The 16,878-nt window shown below is 38.9% G+C and overlaps 1 protein-coding gene across 1 annotated transcript; it reads left to right on the top strand.

Moving 5' to 3' along the window:
* The first annotated feature begins 12,848 nt into the window (after nucleotides 1-12,848).
* Nucleotides 12,849-14,243, top strand: LOC111904433 (putative clathrin assembly protein At2g25430). Its single transcript, XM_023900203.1, has one exon. The coding sequence runs from the start codon at nucleotides 12,849-12,851 to the stop codon at nucleotides 14,241-14,243; it is 1,395 nt and encodes a 464-aa protein (XP_023755971.1).
* The last annotated feature ends 2,635 nt before the right edge of the window (nucleotides 14,244-16,878 follow it).

The raw sequence follows: 16,878 nt of genomic DNA, 5'->3' as shown, positions 1-16,878 counted from the left end.
CAAATGTTTTGCAAATCACTTAATCAAAAAAGAAATTTTTGGACGTGAAAATTGGGTCGTTACAAGTTGGTATCAGAGCCCTGGTTTGAGGGATTCGGACACACCTTCGGGGGTGTCTGGACTTAAACCAAGGGATTAAAAGATTTTTACAAGAAAATGACTTTCTAAAAGCTAAGATAAAAGAGTTTTGAGAAGGAACAAGTGTGTGATGTGCGCAACCGGCCGAGCTCAAGTAAGTATTCCCCATAGTACCCTTATCAGTTATCTTATGTTTATCAGTCTCAGTAGAACAACATGCTAGAATAGGACTAAGGATCCAGGAATGATGCCTTATGTGCCTGCTTTATGTGCTTCAGTTTATGAGAATTGCATGCTAGTATTGAGTAGACAGTAGTAGGATAGCATGTTTAGGTTATGCTTGGTAGTATGAGCTCAGCATTATATGCTAGTTCAACTTCTCATTATGAGGACATATTTGCTTGAGTAGTTTTCCTGCGTTCGAATGCCGCTTGCTTTGTGCTTCGTGGGACTCCGAGTGATGGGAGTTAGCCATTAGGTGAATACGTCACGTCACATGTGATCAGGGTTGAATAATCTCAGAGTGCTGGATTTGGCCATATTGCGCAGCTCTTGTCTGAGTCTAACTGTTGTAGGGACGAGTCTGTTACTCGAAGGATTATCTGAGCCTCTTCACAAGTGATGGTATTCATGTAATGGCTAATTGGCATTACAAGGAGGCCTTCAGCAGCTGAGGACCGGTTTGGGTGGAGTTAGAGATTTTCCCTAGTGTGAGCCTAGTATGGGAATATCAGAGAATCAGTAGTAGTGAAAGGGACTTGGTGGAGTCAAGGCAGTCCTTGAGGAAGGTACGGATAGATGTGGAAGGTAGTATGGGCCCTTACTACTGAAAGCAGAGGATCCGTACCTAAATTAAGGAAGGCTGAGACAAGACCAGGAAACTTGTAGTGGATGTGATCCCTCGAGAAATATCGATATCACTAACGATTGGTATTATGTTTTGTAGAATGGTGGTACTACGACAGAGGCTAGTAGTTGGAAGTTCAGGAGAGGGATCGGGTTCAGGATCAGGTTCCAAGCCAGTAGATGAGAGGCTATGCGATTTTCTCGCGTCAGAGATCACCAGAGGCATCATTGAGTCGACCCCCATCATCTTCGAGTCGATCAAGGAAGGGATAGTCGAGCTGATGGAGGATCGCCTCAGCGCGTTCAGGAGTGATATGGCATCTGGCCAATTAGGATCCCACACACTGTCCTTTAAGGACTTCAGGGGCAGTGGTGCACCGGATTTCCACAGGGCGAAGAACCCCATTGCTACCAGACGATGGATTGCGGACATTGAGTCCGCACAGCTGACCAACTTCTGCCCCGAGGGGTCGAAGGTACGATTCACAGCAGGATGTTTGAGGGACCGGGCCAGGGATTGGTGGGAGTCGGTTGGTGACTCTCTGGGAGCCTCGACTGTTGAGGCTATGACATGGTCAGATTTTGTGACCCGGTTCCGAGCAGAGTTTGCGCCAGCTGTAGAGCTTCAGCGGATGGCCAGGGAGTTTTTGGACATTGAGACAGAGATTGTGCGAGGCGCCAATCTTAGCCCTGCTAGAGGGCATGGAGCATTTTTTTGTATACTGCGATGCGTCCATCTCAGGTTTGGGTGCAGTATTGATGCAGAGAGGGCATGTCATCGCCTACGCGTCGAGGCAACTGAAGCCTCACGAGGCGAACTACCCGACACATGATTTGGAGTTGGGGGCTGTTGTATTCGCCCTCAATATTTGGCGTCATTACCTCTATGGGGTTCACTGTACCATTTAAACGGACCATAAGAGTTTGAGGTACCTCATGGATCAGCCGAATCTAAACATGAGGCAGCGTCGGTGGATGGACATGGTAAAGGATTACGATTGCGAGATCCTTTATCACCCGGGTAAGGACAATGTGGTGGCCGACGCGCTTAACCGCAAGGCAGCGCCGATCAGGGATATCTGGTTGAGGATAACAGTGGGGACTCCGCTATTGGAGCAGATTCGGGAGGCCTAGTAGGAGGCCATGAAGGAGGAACATCAGAAGAGCGAGCGGATCGTGGGGCAGGTTTCCTCCTTCGACTATGATAGCTGAGGAATACTGACACTACACCGTAGGGTGTGGGTGCCATATCACGGGGGTGTGCGCCAGGTTCTGATGGAGGAGGCGCACAAATCTCGGTTCTCCATTCATCCCGGGGCGACGAAGATGTATAGGGATCCGCGTCTGGACTATTGGTGGCCCTGCATGAAGCGCGATGTGGCATGGTTTGTGGAGCGGTGCTTGACATGCAGGAAGGTCAAGGCTGAGCATCAGAGACCTCACGGCAAGATGCAGCCGTTGGATATTCCGCTGTGGAAATGGGAAGACATCACGATGGATTTTATCACCAAGCTTCCCAGGATCGTGCGGGGAGTGGATTCGATCTGGGTCATCGTCGATCGATTGAACAAGAGCACCCATTTTATCCCGATTCAGGAGAGCATCTCGGCCGAGAAGTTGGCCGACATCTATATTCGGGAGGTGGTGGCGCGGCACGGTGTGCCAGTTTCTGTGAATTCAGACAGGGATGTGCGGTTCACTTCCAGGTTTTGGAGGAAGTTTCATGACGAGTTGGGTACTCGTCTGCATTTTAGCATCGCCTTTCACCCGCAGACGCACGGTCAGAGTGAGCGGACCATCCAGACCCTGGAGGATATGTTGCGGGCATGCGTATTAGACTTCGGAGGTATTTGGGATACCTACCTTCCATTGGCAGAGTTCTCCAATAACAATAGTTATCATGCGAGCATTGATCATCCTCCCTTCGAGATGTTATATGGGAGGATGTGCAGGACCCTGATATGTTGGGGCGAGGTTGGCCAGAGGGTAATGGGGAGCACTGAGGCAGTGCTCAAGATGACAGAGAAGATTCAGCAGGTCCGGAGTAGGCTTCAGACTGCTCAAAGCCGGTAGAAAAGCTATGGCGATAAGCGCCGATCAGACCTGGAGTTCCAGGTCGGGGATAAGGTTCTTCTGAAGGTGTCACCAAGGAAAGACGTTATCCGGTTCAGGAAGCAGGGCAAGTTGGGCCCTAGGTACATTGGACCGTTCAAGGTTATAGCCCGGGTGGGCAAGGTGGCGTATAGGCTGGATTTGCCAGCTGAACTCAGTCAGATACACAACACTTTCCATGTTTCTCAGCTGCGAAAGTGCCTGGTGGACGACTCAGCAGTGATACCCTTGGAGGACATTCAGGTTGATGACAGCCTGAATTACATTGAGCGACCAGTGGCAATCCTCGACCGGAAGTCTAAGGATTTGAAGAACAAAAGAGTGGAACTTGTGAAGGTGCAATGGCAGCACCAGAAGGGGTCGGAGTGGACTTGGGAGCCGGTGGACGAGATGATGGAACATTACCCCGAGCTATTTTAGGATCGAGCAACAGACTTCGAGGACGAAGTATAAAATAAGTGGGGGAGAATTGTAGCACCGGGTTCTTGGTACGTATTATTTTTGCATTTTTTTCATTTTTGGCCATGGAGTCGGCGAGTTGAAGGACCAACTCGCCGAGTAGAAGCGGGATGAGACGCGGGGTATAAGCTGTGGACTCGACGAGTCGGGTCCCGAACTCGGCGAGTAGGCCCTGTTTGGACAAAAACCCTAATCCGAGGGTTTGCACCCTATTTAAACACCTTAACTCAGCCTCATTCGTCCCATTTGCTTCCAGAAGACCCCCATAGCAAACCCTAGCCGTTATTGAAGCAATCTAAGGCATTTGGAGTGATTTTGGTGTTTTTGTGAACCAAGGAAGGAAGGAAAAGCTTGAAGGATCAAGAGGAGGCTAGAAGGATCCGATTTTGGGCATCATTTGCAGTCTTCAAAATGTATAAAGTCTATACCTTGTTAGTTCATTTGTTAGATCCCATTTTGTGGAGTTATAGGGCTTTTCTAAGCCATTTTGGTCACCAACCATGATTACAAGCATGGTTTGGAGTTGATGTTTCGGATTTAGGTCCTTAGAGGGGTTACCAGGCAGAAAGGAGTGGCTCTTGCACTCAAACAAGGCCCCATGCTTTGAAAGAGCTTGTTTAAGGACCTTTTGAGCTCAAAGTCCCATGCAAACACGTAGAGGTTGTAACTTTACGTGCTAGATTGATTGTAGAAGCATATATCTATCTTTTGATCAAGGGTTGTACATCAGAAATCGAGGATCAACAGCTACTACGAGGTGAGTTACCTTCCAGTAGCGATGGGTCTATGACCATAATGTCAGCCCACCAGTAGGAGTTGCATGTTTGATGATTGTTTTTGTGATATCATCTAGGTTTGCTACTACCTGATATGTTATCTGCTAGCATGATATGTTATATGTGATAGTAGTAGAGTTTGGTTGCTAGGACCGAAGGGTAGGCCAGACACCCCAGATATGTCTGATAGTACGTGATGGTATGTTTATATGCTGGCTTGATATGTTATATGTGATAGTGGTAGTAGGAGGGGAATAGTCCCCAAGTTCGGTTGTTAGGACCGACGGGAAGGTCAACACCCCAGAATGACTCGACATGGGCAGGACGACACCCCAGAATGGCCGCATGGGTAGGTCTACACCCCAGAACGGCTGTACCGGGTAGGTCGGGCACCCCAGAATTGCCCGACAGTATGTATGCTATGTGATTGTTTGTTATGTGGTACGATAAGGGAACTCACAAAGTTTCGTGCTTACAGTTTATAGTTTTGGTTTCAGGTACCTCTTCAGCGAAGGCGAAGGAGCTGGCGCGGTAGCGGCACATCATACACACACTCTATGTTTTCCGCACTATGAGCTATTCTAGGATTTTGTACTCTGACGTTATTATGTTTTTACGATTCGGTTTTCAGATACGAGACATGTTTTATTAAATGATATGAACGGATGATATTTTTTTACAAATGTTTTGCAAATGACTTAATCAAAAATGAAATTTTTGGACGTGAAAATTGGGTCGTTACAGGTTTCTAAGCATAGACAAGTAAAGGGATGAAATACTTACATTTTGAGGCCTTTAGGAGTGATCCCTGTTGAAGATAGTTGAGAGAGAATATGGATGTTCACGGATGGAGCTTGAAGAAGTGATGAGTGAATCCCATATATATGGAGGGTGGTTCACGGCCGAAGCACGGGTTCACGTCCATGAACCTAGTTTGCGGCCTTTGAAGGTGTTCCAGGCTTGAGTGAAAACTATTGATCCCAAGTTAATGCTTCCCTACATTCAACCCTTGAGTGCACTAGGCTTAGAGACCCTCAAGCTGATTCTAAACACAGTAACAGATAGTAGAGACGAGTCTGAATTTTGATTGATTGAATTGACTTTCAAAATAAAGACTTCGGTTGTCACACATTAGATGTTAGTTATAATGAATTAGGTATTATGGTATGCTTAATACATAAATTGGTTGAGATTAAGAGATAGAGAATGAAAAGATGGAGGTTTGATCCATGAAGTGGTGATTTTGACTTAAAGAGTCGTTAAGCTCTTAATAGGCTAAGAGAAGTATTAAGATACTTGTATGTATGTAAGAATAGGCCTAAGAGCAAAGAAGATGAATTAAGATGTATCAGTTGAAGAAAATAAGCCAAAGTGGGACAATTAGTCTTCACTAACTAATAAGGTGAGTTATATCATACACTCTCTCTTTAAATGATGTTATACATTTTATGTGTGTGTGTATATATATATATATATATATATATATATATATATATATATGTATGTATGTATGTATGTTTGAATGTAAAGAGTCTTGTATCTGAGCATGACAAAGAGGAAGGAAAGATATGGTTATAAAGATTATAAAGTTGTGTAAGATTAAGTGCTTGTGGTTATACATGTAAGAACATGTACCTGAGCATGTACATGTAACCAAAGTATGTGTATATGCACAAGGAAGGGATATGGGTATTTTGAGTAATACCCATAAAAGTAGATAAAGAAAGAATATGATTATATGAAATATAATCCTACGAATTGCTAGAGATGGAGAGGGTATTTGTTAATACCCAAGAGATAGTAGAAAGTAACAGAATAGGATTATATTCAGTATAATCATAAGAGTAAAAATGTATGTTTAGACATTACTAGTATTATGTAGAATATTTATATGTTATTAGACATAGATAGAGATGATGTACTTAATGAATTAAGTACTAGAAGAGAAAGATAAGATGGTCTCTTGATGAGATAAAGAGATAGATTGTCCATAGGACAAGTGTTATGTGATGAGTCACATAACAAAGGTAAAGATGTAGAGGAAGATGGTTCCTTCCGGGACAAGAGATAGAGGTTTCTTTGGGGAAAAGAGATAGAGGTTTCTTCGGGGACGAGGGATAGAGGTTTCTTCGGGGACAAGATTATGGTTCCTTCGGGGAAAAGATTATGGTTCCTTTGGGAACAAGAGATATAGGTTCCTATGGGGACAAGAATATGGTTCCTTCGAGGACTGAGTATGGCTCCTTCGGGACAAGAGATATATGCTCCTATAGGGATACAAGTATAGCTCTTATGGGGGCAAGTGTATAGTTCCTTCAGGGACAGGAGATAGAAGTTCTTTTAGGAATGATTAGAAAAGATAGAGAAAGGTTCCTTAAGAGGAACAAGATAAGATAGTTCTTTATAAGAACTTAAATGTAATCCATGAGGGATTAAGAGTAAGGAATCCATAAGGGATTCAAGAGAAGAAGGAAGATTAAGGATCCATGAGGGATCATAATAGAGAGGAGTAAGACTAGATCAGAATACCAGGTAATGTAGTGGGATGTTGTGTTCCCTTAGAAGATAAAGATGAGTAGAGTATGAGATGTGACTATTGGCTCTAGATAGGAAAAAGAATGACGAGGCATTAAAGTTGAGAAAGAGTAGATGAGAGATAGAGTAGAAAAGAGAAATAGTAGTGTAACATCCCAAAAATTTCAACAAATTTAAACTTTTCAAAACAACCAATTTACTAATAAAAGTGTTTACAAAATCGCTGTTTCCAGAACATGATTTAAAATCAGAGTTTCCCATAGATCAAAAGTACATAAAATAGAGGATTTGTATGGTCACCCCGTCGCCTCGCCACAGTCCTCTGAAGAACTTGAAACCAAAAACTAAAATTGTAATCACGAAGCTTAGTGAGTTCCCCCATAGTAAAAACACACAAACAGATGGCATATACAAATAAAAACATGTATTGGGTCCACAGCTAAAAGACTGGATTACCCCTGAGCCCATAGTATGAGTCTGTCTTGCGTAATAGGCCACAACCCATATATGACTTGCTCCTGAGCCCACAACATAAGCATGGCTTGCCCTCGGGGCCTACAGCTTATGTTTGGCTTGCTCCTTGGTCTAATTAGTCATCGGACTGAAATACCATCAAGCCCTCAGTACGAGTCTGGCATATCACCCGGTCCTCAGCTCGTATCTGGAATGCTCAACCCTCAGTATGAGTCTAGCATGCCCTACCCAACCCTCAGCTCATATCTGGAATGCCCCAGTACAACATCCATAAAATTTTGAAAATTTTAAACTTTTAAATAAATCCGAAAACCATCATTTATTACATATTGTTTTCAAAATAAGTTTGACATAAGATTTTTCCCAGAAATCATAACATAAAATACAAGGAGGTGCACGATCAAGCCTTCACCTTCCCGTGATCATCTGAGGTAGCTAAAACATAATAAAAAGCTGTAAGCTTAGAGCTTAGTGAGTCTTCCCCAAAATACCACCACATAAATATAATAGACAACATCATGCTAAATGAGCCTTTAGCCTAACTGGACCGCCTCACAAGGCCTTCAACCTATCTGGACCGCTCCCGAGCCTTTGGCATCATTGGACCACCTTGCAAGGTCTATATCCTATCCGGACCGCTCGCCAGGCCTTTGGCCTGATTGGACCGCCTCGCAAGGCGTTTAGTCTATCTGGGCCGCCCTGGGTCTGTTGGCCTTCAACACAAAGCAGGACCACCTCAACTTGACCAAAAACACACATGTCGACATATACATAACTCATAAACACATAATCAATCAGCATGCAATCACAAATTATACAGATCAGTAACCATAGCATCATCCTATCTACCAGGATTCAGATTTAACTGACTACTACAGTTCGTAATTATATAATAACCAGGATAACAATCTGAAGGACTAGCCTTGGTGCCTTCGACCCAACAAGTACAGTGAGCAATACTCACCTCACAAGTAGTGCTGAACCGGTAAAATCCAACTCCAAAACCCAGCTCTGGACTCAAATGCCTAAACCACCATGTGACTATTTCTATCAAAACCCCAAAATACCCAAAATGCCCTCAAAGTCAAACTTGGTCAAGCGTGGTCAAAGTCAAAGTCAATAGTTAAGGTCAACAGTCCTTGTTGACCCAATTCGTCGAGTGTACATACCAACTCGTCGAGTTACTGCAGTACTCAGAATCGGGAAACCCGAGCCAACTCCCCGAGTTGTCAGGACAACTCGTCGAGTTCCTACAGTATCCAAAGAAGCGGGAAAACCCGAGCCAATTCGCTGAGTTGTTAGAACAACTCGTCGAGTTTTCCCAGTTTTAACATATTCAGCCCCTTCTTATCGAATCTAATGCTTAAAAATGTAGATATGATACCCAAGGGTTGGAAACCCACGTAAAGTTGCTAACTTTACGTCCATGCATGACACAAGGAGGCTCCAAGACTCAAGAAAGGCTTAATAAGGGACCTAAAGCATGATAGAGGCCTATAACTCAATAAAGTTTGCAACTTTAAGTCCAATGAGGCCATAAGACATCCAGATCTGAAGTGATAACTTCATGACATACTCAACCCATGAACAGTCCCAAATATGAGCCAAATATGACAATAAACTTCCAAGAAAGAGATCTAAGCAATACACGAGCAAGGTGTCAACTTTATACCTCAAAATGGCTGTAATAAAAGAGTAGGTTCTAGATCTAAAGCCTTCCTTTCAATCAAGCCACTTCAAACTTCAAGCTCCTTCAAAAGAACACCAAGAAATCACTCTTCAAGCTCTCTCACACACACAAATATGGGAGAGGATGCATGAACTAGGGTTTTCTGGACATAGGAGACGGATAAGGAGTCCACCCAAAGGGTATAAGGCCTTTAAATAGGGTGCAACACCTTAAAAATTAAGGTTTCCTAATCATTCACCAACTCATCGAGTTTTTCCTCACCAACTCGTCGAGTTGGTCCAAAAATATGCGAGACCCAAAAGTCTTCAACACGTTGAGTTGAGGCCATCAACTCGACGAGTTCCAAGGGGAATTTACCTTTTAATAAATAAATCTCATACCTGAAAGTCAGGATGTTACACCCAGGGTCTGTTGGCTACAACACAAAGTAGTACAACCTCAAACCAACACAATATATAACCGATAATAAATATATTAAATAGACAGATAATCATGGAGAAAGAATCATAGGTAGTCCTACAAATCTACCAGACTAAGCATATAAGTAACTAGCATATAATCATACCAATCTATTCCATACTCAACATATCAATGAATATCAGGATATCAACCAATGCACCGGCCTTGGTTCCTGCGACCTATAAGTACAGTGAGGAAAACTCACATCTGCATCTAAACAATAGCTGATGAGGCCCCGACTCCGAATCTCAGCTCTAACCGACACCGACCCCTCAAAAGACCAATTCTCAAACATAGTCCAAAGTACCTAAAATACACCCTTGGGCCAGACTGGGTCAAACGGTCAAAACTCAAAAAAAGTCAACTCAGCTGATCGCCACATCGTGGTAGCCCTTTACCACGTCATGGCATCGAATATGACAAAATAGTTGCGACTAGCCCCGCCACCACGTTGTGGTAACTAGATTTGCAGCCGCTTAACGTATTCAACTATTTCCTTCGATCCAAAAGGGTCTCCAACTCAAACCGGGTTCAAAATAGGGTCTAAATGGATAAAGTTTCCAACTTTATTCAATAGAACCCTCCAAAGTGCATAGATCTCAACTTTGAGGTCCAAAACATCACATAACTTAAGCAATATTCACTCAATCCTTAAGATTACTTACCCAAAAGCTCCATAAAAGTTTCCAACACCAAACACATCATAAAAACCGGTGCTTTCCAGACATGCATGTCCAAAGCATGTCTTAAACTCGTATTTGGTCAAATTAGGTCAAAAGAGCCATGGTTCCATGCATGGCCTAAAAACTCAAATCTAAATCAGATCTAAATAGCCAAATGCTCCAAATAGCCTGGAGATTCATAAAGTTGCAAGATTTATGAGATTTAACCTTCCAAAACAACAAGGCATAGAGAAAAGTGGACAAAACCCATGGATCTATCAGCTAACTCATCAAGGTGAAGACTTTATACCTTCTTGAGATGCTTGAGGAAGATAAACTTCTGGACCTAAGTTGCTTTGGACTCCCAATATGATCTTTCACCACTTTCTTCCTTCACAAGCACAAAACACACACACACTTAGAGGCGAAAAACTCACACAAGGGATCTAGGATTTGCAATGGACGATTTGGAGAGATGGAGGCTGATAAGAGGGAAGTTATGAGAGGTTAAGGAGTTTAAATAAGGCTTAGCCCCTAAAATTTAGGGTTTTCTCCAACAGCAGCCACCATGTCGTGGTGGGTCATTACATTCCCACAACCCAAAAGCTTATCGCCACATCGTGGTGAGGCTTCACCACGTCGTGGCTGAAAAAGAAATCCAACCTTTTGGCTCTCTAAAACCCTAATTCAATTCATTCAAGAAAATGGATGTTACAAGTACAGTATAGAAAGAGTAGAGATGAGATAGATTTGAGGAGAGAAAGAATAGAGGACATAGTAAGAGACAGAGAAGAGACAAAGTAGAGAAGAGACAGAGATAGAGCATGAGTAGAGTACGAAAAGAGCCCGAGAAAAGGCTAAGAGAAGTGTATGAGAATCAAAGTATATGATGGAGAAAGAGTTAGATAAGATTTGAAATAGTAGAGAGAAAGATTAGTGAATAAAAATAGAAGTGATAGAAGAAAGGAGAAGATAAGAAAAGTAGAAGGAATAACTCACTAGCCACATTGTGTTTGATGTTATATATATTTATGTTTTGCAAGTTCAGGTAGCAGCAACCGTGGTACCAGAAGAGAAGACATGATCGCAAGGACAAGAAGTAGATAGTTAGATGCTATTTATTGTATTTCCTTGTTCATTTTTATGTATAGATTTTATTGTAAACATATGATTAAACCTGAGAAGTAAAGCATTTTAATTTGACTAGAATTCCACAATTGTAGAATAAACTCTGATATTTCCCATATATTAGATGCTAGAAAATCTAGTAGAAAAGGAAGCACACATATCTTCATAATAAATTCCACATTATTTATTAAACCCCTGGAAACAAGATGCACTCAGTATCTTGTGAACCATAATGCTAAGTCGAGCCTTCTTCAATGATTTAAGATATTATTACGTAACTCCCTCCAAGATGGGTTTGAAATAATTCTTGGCACACCTAAAAAATTGTTAGTCTTCCGATTGACTTTCAATGTGAAGAGTCATGAGACATTTTTTGTGAGTCGCCCAGATGGTATAGTCTAACATTCTTTTTATAATAATGAAGATCAATTGGAATAAAAAGAAAAAAAAAACAATTTATTTAGAAAAAACCCAGTTAAGGCCTGATTTAGTACCAGTCATATAAAATAATATATTGACCTTCTCTAAGCTCTACTCCCCGCGATCAAATATTAAAAAGCCTGATTGAATCCTCATCTACTTTGAAAAAGCCCGTCGGACCGGTTTTTATGTGTTATATCTGATTAATTATTTTTAATGACAAATATAATCTACTTCTATAAACCACTCCTTAAGTTAATCTATGTCTCATAGATACTTGAACAATCACCTTAAAAAATGAAAACATCGGATACCAATGAGCTATAACCCTTTTGGTAATGTAACTTGACCATATGTTTGTTGGAACTACTATGAGCCGTCTAGTAGTATGACAATTATTAACGAGGAAAGAAGTAAATATTCATTAAGTTGTAGGGTGTCGTAAAGAAATTACCGCCGGCATGCTGATTTGGCCAGCATTACCGGTGGTGAACACCGCCCCACTATGTTTGTTTCACCGGCGGTAATATGCCGCTGGTAAGTTTCCACCGCCAGTATATCATTCACACCTACTATTTCTGACTCATTTTTGCCGGTGGTAATGCCAAACACTGCACCATTATCCTTGTTAAAAATTGCAAAATTAGTGAAAATGTCAATATCAATCTACTTGTCCATCGATAAAAAATTTGTGATACGGTTTAGCCTTAACCCGTAAAAGAACACAAAAGTATTTTATGATAGTAACTGATCAATCCGAAGCTTAATTCGTACCTTAACCTTTTCGCTACAACGGAATAGGAACACGACATCACCAAACATATTCGATGCTACTCAAATCATTTGCGCCATCACTGTCTCCAACTTTTTTAATTTAATTAATCAGCCTGCACCATTATTAAACTCATGGAGTTTCTTACTCACAAGTCAGCATGGCCTGCCTGCAGACGCCAACCACATGGCTAGCTACATTACATTGCATCGTACAAAAAACATTTGGAAACATTATGGAAGCTGGTCAATTATTTGACAATTTCAAGAGGTACAATGTCCAACATCCATCGAAGACATCGTTCAAACTGTAAAATCTTCATTGTAACCAACGGTCTAATTATAAAACTATCAACGCTATTTGATGTTTTTTAGGTTCACCAAGCCCATAAACACAGATACCACAAACCGCATTTGTCTTTCAACTTGCACTACACAATGCATAGGCGATTTCAGCGAGCATACACATCTATTAAAGAAAACACATTTGTGAGGTATGCCAAGATCGCGACAGTTGGAGGGTTTTGTGACGTAGATTTGATACTGGTAAAGGCAACTTCGCCGGAGGACATACCTCTCCGTGATCGATATGTCCTCCAGCTCTTAAAAGTCTTCTCAGTTTCGCCTCCTGCTTACCGGACTTTTGCTTCCAGCTTTTCCCGGCGGTTTAGCAAGACGAGGTGCTGGAGAGTTGCTTTGAAATGCTTAATCCTCCTCCACCGTTTGCTCCGAGCATTGCCTTACAACAGCTCATTCAGAACTGAACTTCTTTGGGCTCGTTCCAATGGTTTCTTGTCTCTAAATCCATGTCCATTTCGTGATTCCTCATCGTCTAACTCAGAAGATTACACACGTTTCATTTCATCGTATGCTAATCTTCTTGACGAAGCATTAGATTGTCTGACAATTGATTGTGAAGATGGCAGTGTGGATGCACAAGAACAAACCGAAGAGGAACAAAATAATGAAGGAGAAGAAGAAGAAGTGATACTCCAAAGTTTTCCTGATAAGATGAAACGAGTGGGGGAGAAACTTGATGTATTACCACAACTTCAGAGCCTAGTTGATCGAGTGATCGAATGCAGGCCAAAAGGAGCGGCTGCAAGAAGCTTTCTTATACATTGTGCCTTAAAATATATCGTGCGAGACAGTTTCTTCTGCTACACCACTTTCAGGAGTGAAATAGTTGCAGTCCTCGACCATCTGATTCAGTTGCCCTACCGGAGTTGCATGATGGCTTTTGGTGTATACAAGAAAGCCGCGGTTCAAGCTGATCATCTTTCTGAATTCTATGATTGGTGTAAATCCGTTGGGCTGTGTGGAATCTACGAATACCCTTTTGTTGATCGAATCCCAGAAATGCAAATTCAAGCTCTGGAGAACTTTCTCAGTGGTATGTGGCAGTTAACAGACTCCTCTTCGACCACTGGATCTCCAATGGCGTCCACCATAGACTCTTCATCAAGCTCCATGGAAGATGATAAGCAAATTGTGAGATTCAATAACTGGGTGCAGTTTGAAGACGATGGTATCTCGAAAGGACAGGAAAAGAATGAGGAAAAGGCGTTGATCGAGTTTGAGACGAACGACAATAACAATATCATGAGTTGGGAAGTGTTGTTAGAAGCTTCCGTAATTCTTGCACCTCTCATGGTTTCGAACACTTACTTCTACTTTCAGCCCAACAGCTATGGCGTATCGTCCAATGAATCAACCGACCAATGTGCCACTGATTTGCAGATTCAAGTGTATAACCCTTCTGCGATCAACCCATTTCAGCATACGTACAATGGTTTTACTCCTTCATTTGATTCATATCCTACATTCTTATAGGTTTTTTTTTTTCTGAAATTAAGATTGTCTAGAGATTGTTTCAATCATTTATGTTAAAATACTGGTGTCGGGTTTGCCATTATATATATTGAATTGTGTAAAGTTTTATTTTTTATTTCTTCTCAATACCAAGGGAGTTGTGATTTGTACTCGGAAATATATATATATATATATATATATATATATATATATATATATATATATATATATATATATATATATATATATATATATATATATATATATATATATATATATATATATATATATATATATATATATATATATATATATATATATATATATATATATATATATATATATGGAAAACAAAAAACCCTAAAAATCATAAAAATGCATGAAAAAAAATACTTAGAGATCACAAATCTTTTTTTTTTTTTTTTTTTTGACTTTATATTCTTAAAAATCACAACTTTTTATATAAGTTTGTTGAAATTTTTTTTAAAAAAAACCAAAAAAATAATAAAATAAAAAAATCGATTTTTTTTAATTTTTTTTAAACGAATTTATAAAAAAAACCTGCGATTTTTAAGAATATAAAATCAAAAAAAAAATTTGTGATCTCTAAGTATTTTTTTATGCATTTTTATGATTTTTAGGGTTGTTTTGTTTTCCATATAACCCTTTCCTCTCTCTCTCTCTCTCTCTCTCTCTCTCTCTATATATATATATATATATATATATATATATATATATATATATATATATATATATATATTAGGTTCAAATGTTTTCAATAAATATTATGTGCCTCTAACAACCAATCAGAATAAAACAAAAATAAATTCAATAATAAATCATAAAAGGGTATAAAAGTAATCTTGGCTACACTTAATTATGGTAAATATTTAAAATATTTAATATCCTTTAAATTGAGTGAATTTGTTTGTTAAATTAGATGTCTCTTTCATTACCATCACTAGAAAAATGTCGACTTCAACCATAACCCTAAATCCTTCGATTGTCGACCACAAAACCTCAGTGACAATCTTTACCGCTGGCCCTCCATTAGTCGTTGCCATCACTCACCTCTATTATTTTCAATTTTTCTGTCCAGTGAACAAGAAGATTGTTGCAAACACCAGTGACCTTGCAAAGCAGAAAAATCAAGGAACCTACCCCTCTTCTTTATCAATGCAAGAATGAAGGCACGAAGAACTAAAGACGAGGTATAGAGGCGTATTTGTGTATGTATGAATATATATCAAGATCATCAAGAAGGATTTTTAATCAATCAGAATAATCCCTAGGTCATTCCTTTCAGTTTAAGGATTGTTAATGTTTCTTAAATGACGAAGTTTTTTTACAGTCCCAAAACTCGACTTTCTAAGTTTTCTTTTTTAAAAGGCTGGATTAACATAAAACTTTGATTTTCTTGCTCCCTAAACTAGCATCTAGCTTTAAATTAAAATGACATCTGAATTTGCCCACGAACTGTTTGTTAAAATGCTTGAACCAAATATTTCATTCATTTATTTGCACATGATGTCCACCGATAAGCCTTTATATCCATTTGAAAATTAGCCAATGTAGTTTTGTTAATATGGTTTGTATTGGTCTAATGAGGTCTTTATTTTCTCTATTTTAACTAGCTTTACTTATGGTTAGCTATTCTATAAACATGATGATTTAGTTTTATTTCTTTGAATTAATTTCATACTCTTTAAGAATAATCAAAGCCATTCTGGGAGAATATTTACGGTATCATTCTTGCAGAATAAACATGTTTTTTATAGCTATTAGACTCTAAGTAATATCATGTTAGAATAAAGTAATTACTAATAATAATACTTAACATAACACCCATTTATAATTTATATTACTTTAACTTACAAATAATGATTGATATTATTGTTAATTATCATAATCAAAATTAAAAAAATAAAATAAAAGGTCAAAAGTAAGTTCTAAATTAATTATTCACAATGTTAAAATGAACCATATTTGGTTTTATTCGCACACAAGTCGGCATGTAAAGATAGATGATTTAATCTATTAGACATGTTTCATATAATATTATTCAAATTAATTATGATTTTATATATATATATATATATATATATATATATATATATATATATATATATATATATATATATATATATATATATATATATATATATATATATATCAAATAACATAAAAGATAATATTTTATAATTAATGTTTATTACATAATTATTTGCAACATATATTTTATTAAAACTTTAACTATGTCATTTTATATATATATATATATATATATATATATATATATATATATATATATATATATATATATATATATATATATATATTCGTCTAGTCTAAAGATATAATTTAAAATGGGTAAATTACATGAATCGTCTTTGTGGTGTCAATTAATTTATGTATTTGGTTCCTAACCATTTTTATTAAACATAGAAGGCCACACAAACGTTAACTTGTTACGTATTTTGGCCATAACATACATAAAATACCATTTGACCCTTATATATATATATATATATATATATATATATATATATATATATATATATATATATATATATATATATATATATATATATATATACGGTAAGAAATTTTTTTTGGTAGGAAGGTAAGAAGTTTTTTTTCTACATACTTTTTTAAC

The sequence above is a fragment of the Lactuca sativa genome, chromosome 8 (assembly GCF_002870075.4).
Source record: "Lactuca sativa cultivar Salinas chromosome 8, Lsat_Salinas_v11, whole genome shotgun sequence".
Lineage (NCBI taxonomy): Eukaryota > Viridiplantae > Streptophyta > Magnoliopsida > Asterales > Asteraceae > Lactuca > Lactuca sativa.
Note: the sequence above shows the minus strand (reverse complement) of the source record. Positions and strands in the feature narration are given on the sequence as shown.

Coding starts and splice junctions, on each gene's coding strand:
- LOC111904433 (XM_023900203.1), top strand. CDS start 12,849: ATGCATAGGCGATTTCAGCGAGCATACACATCTATTAAAGAAAACACA.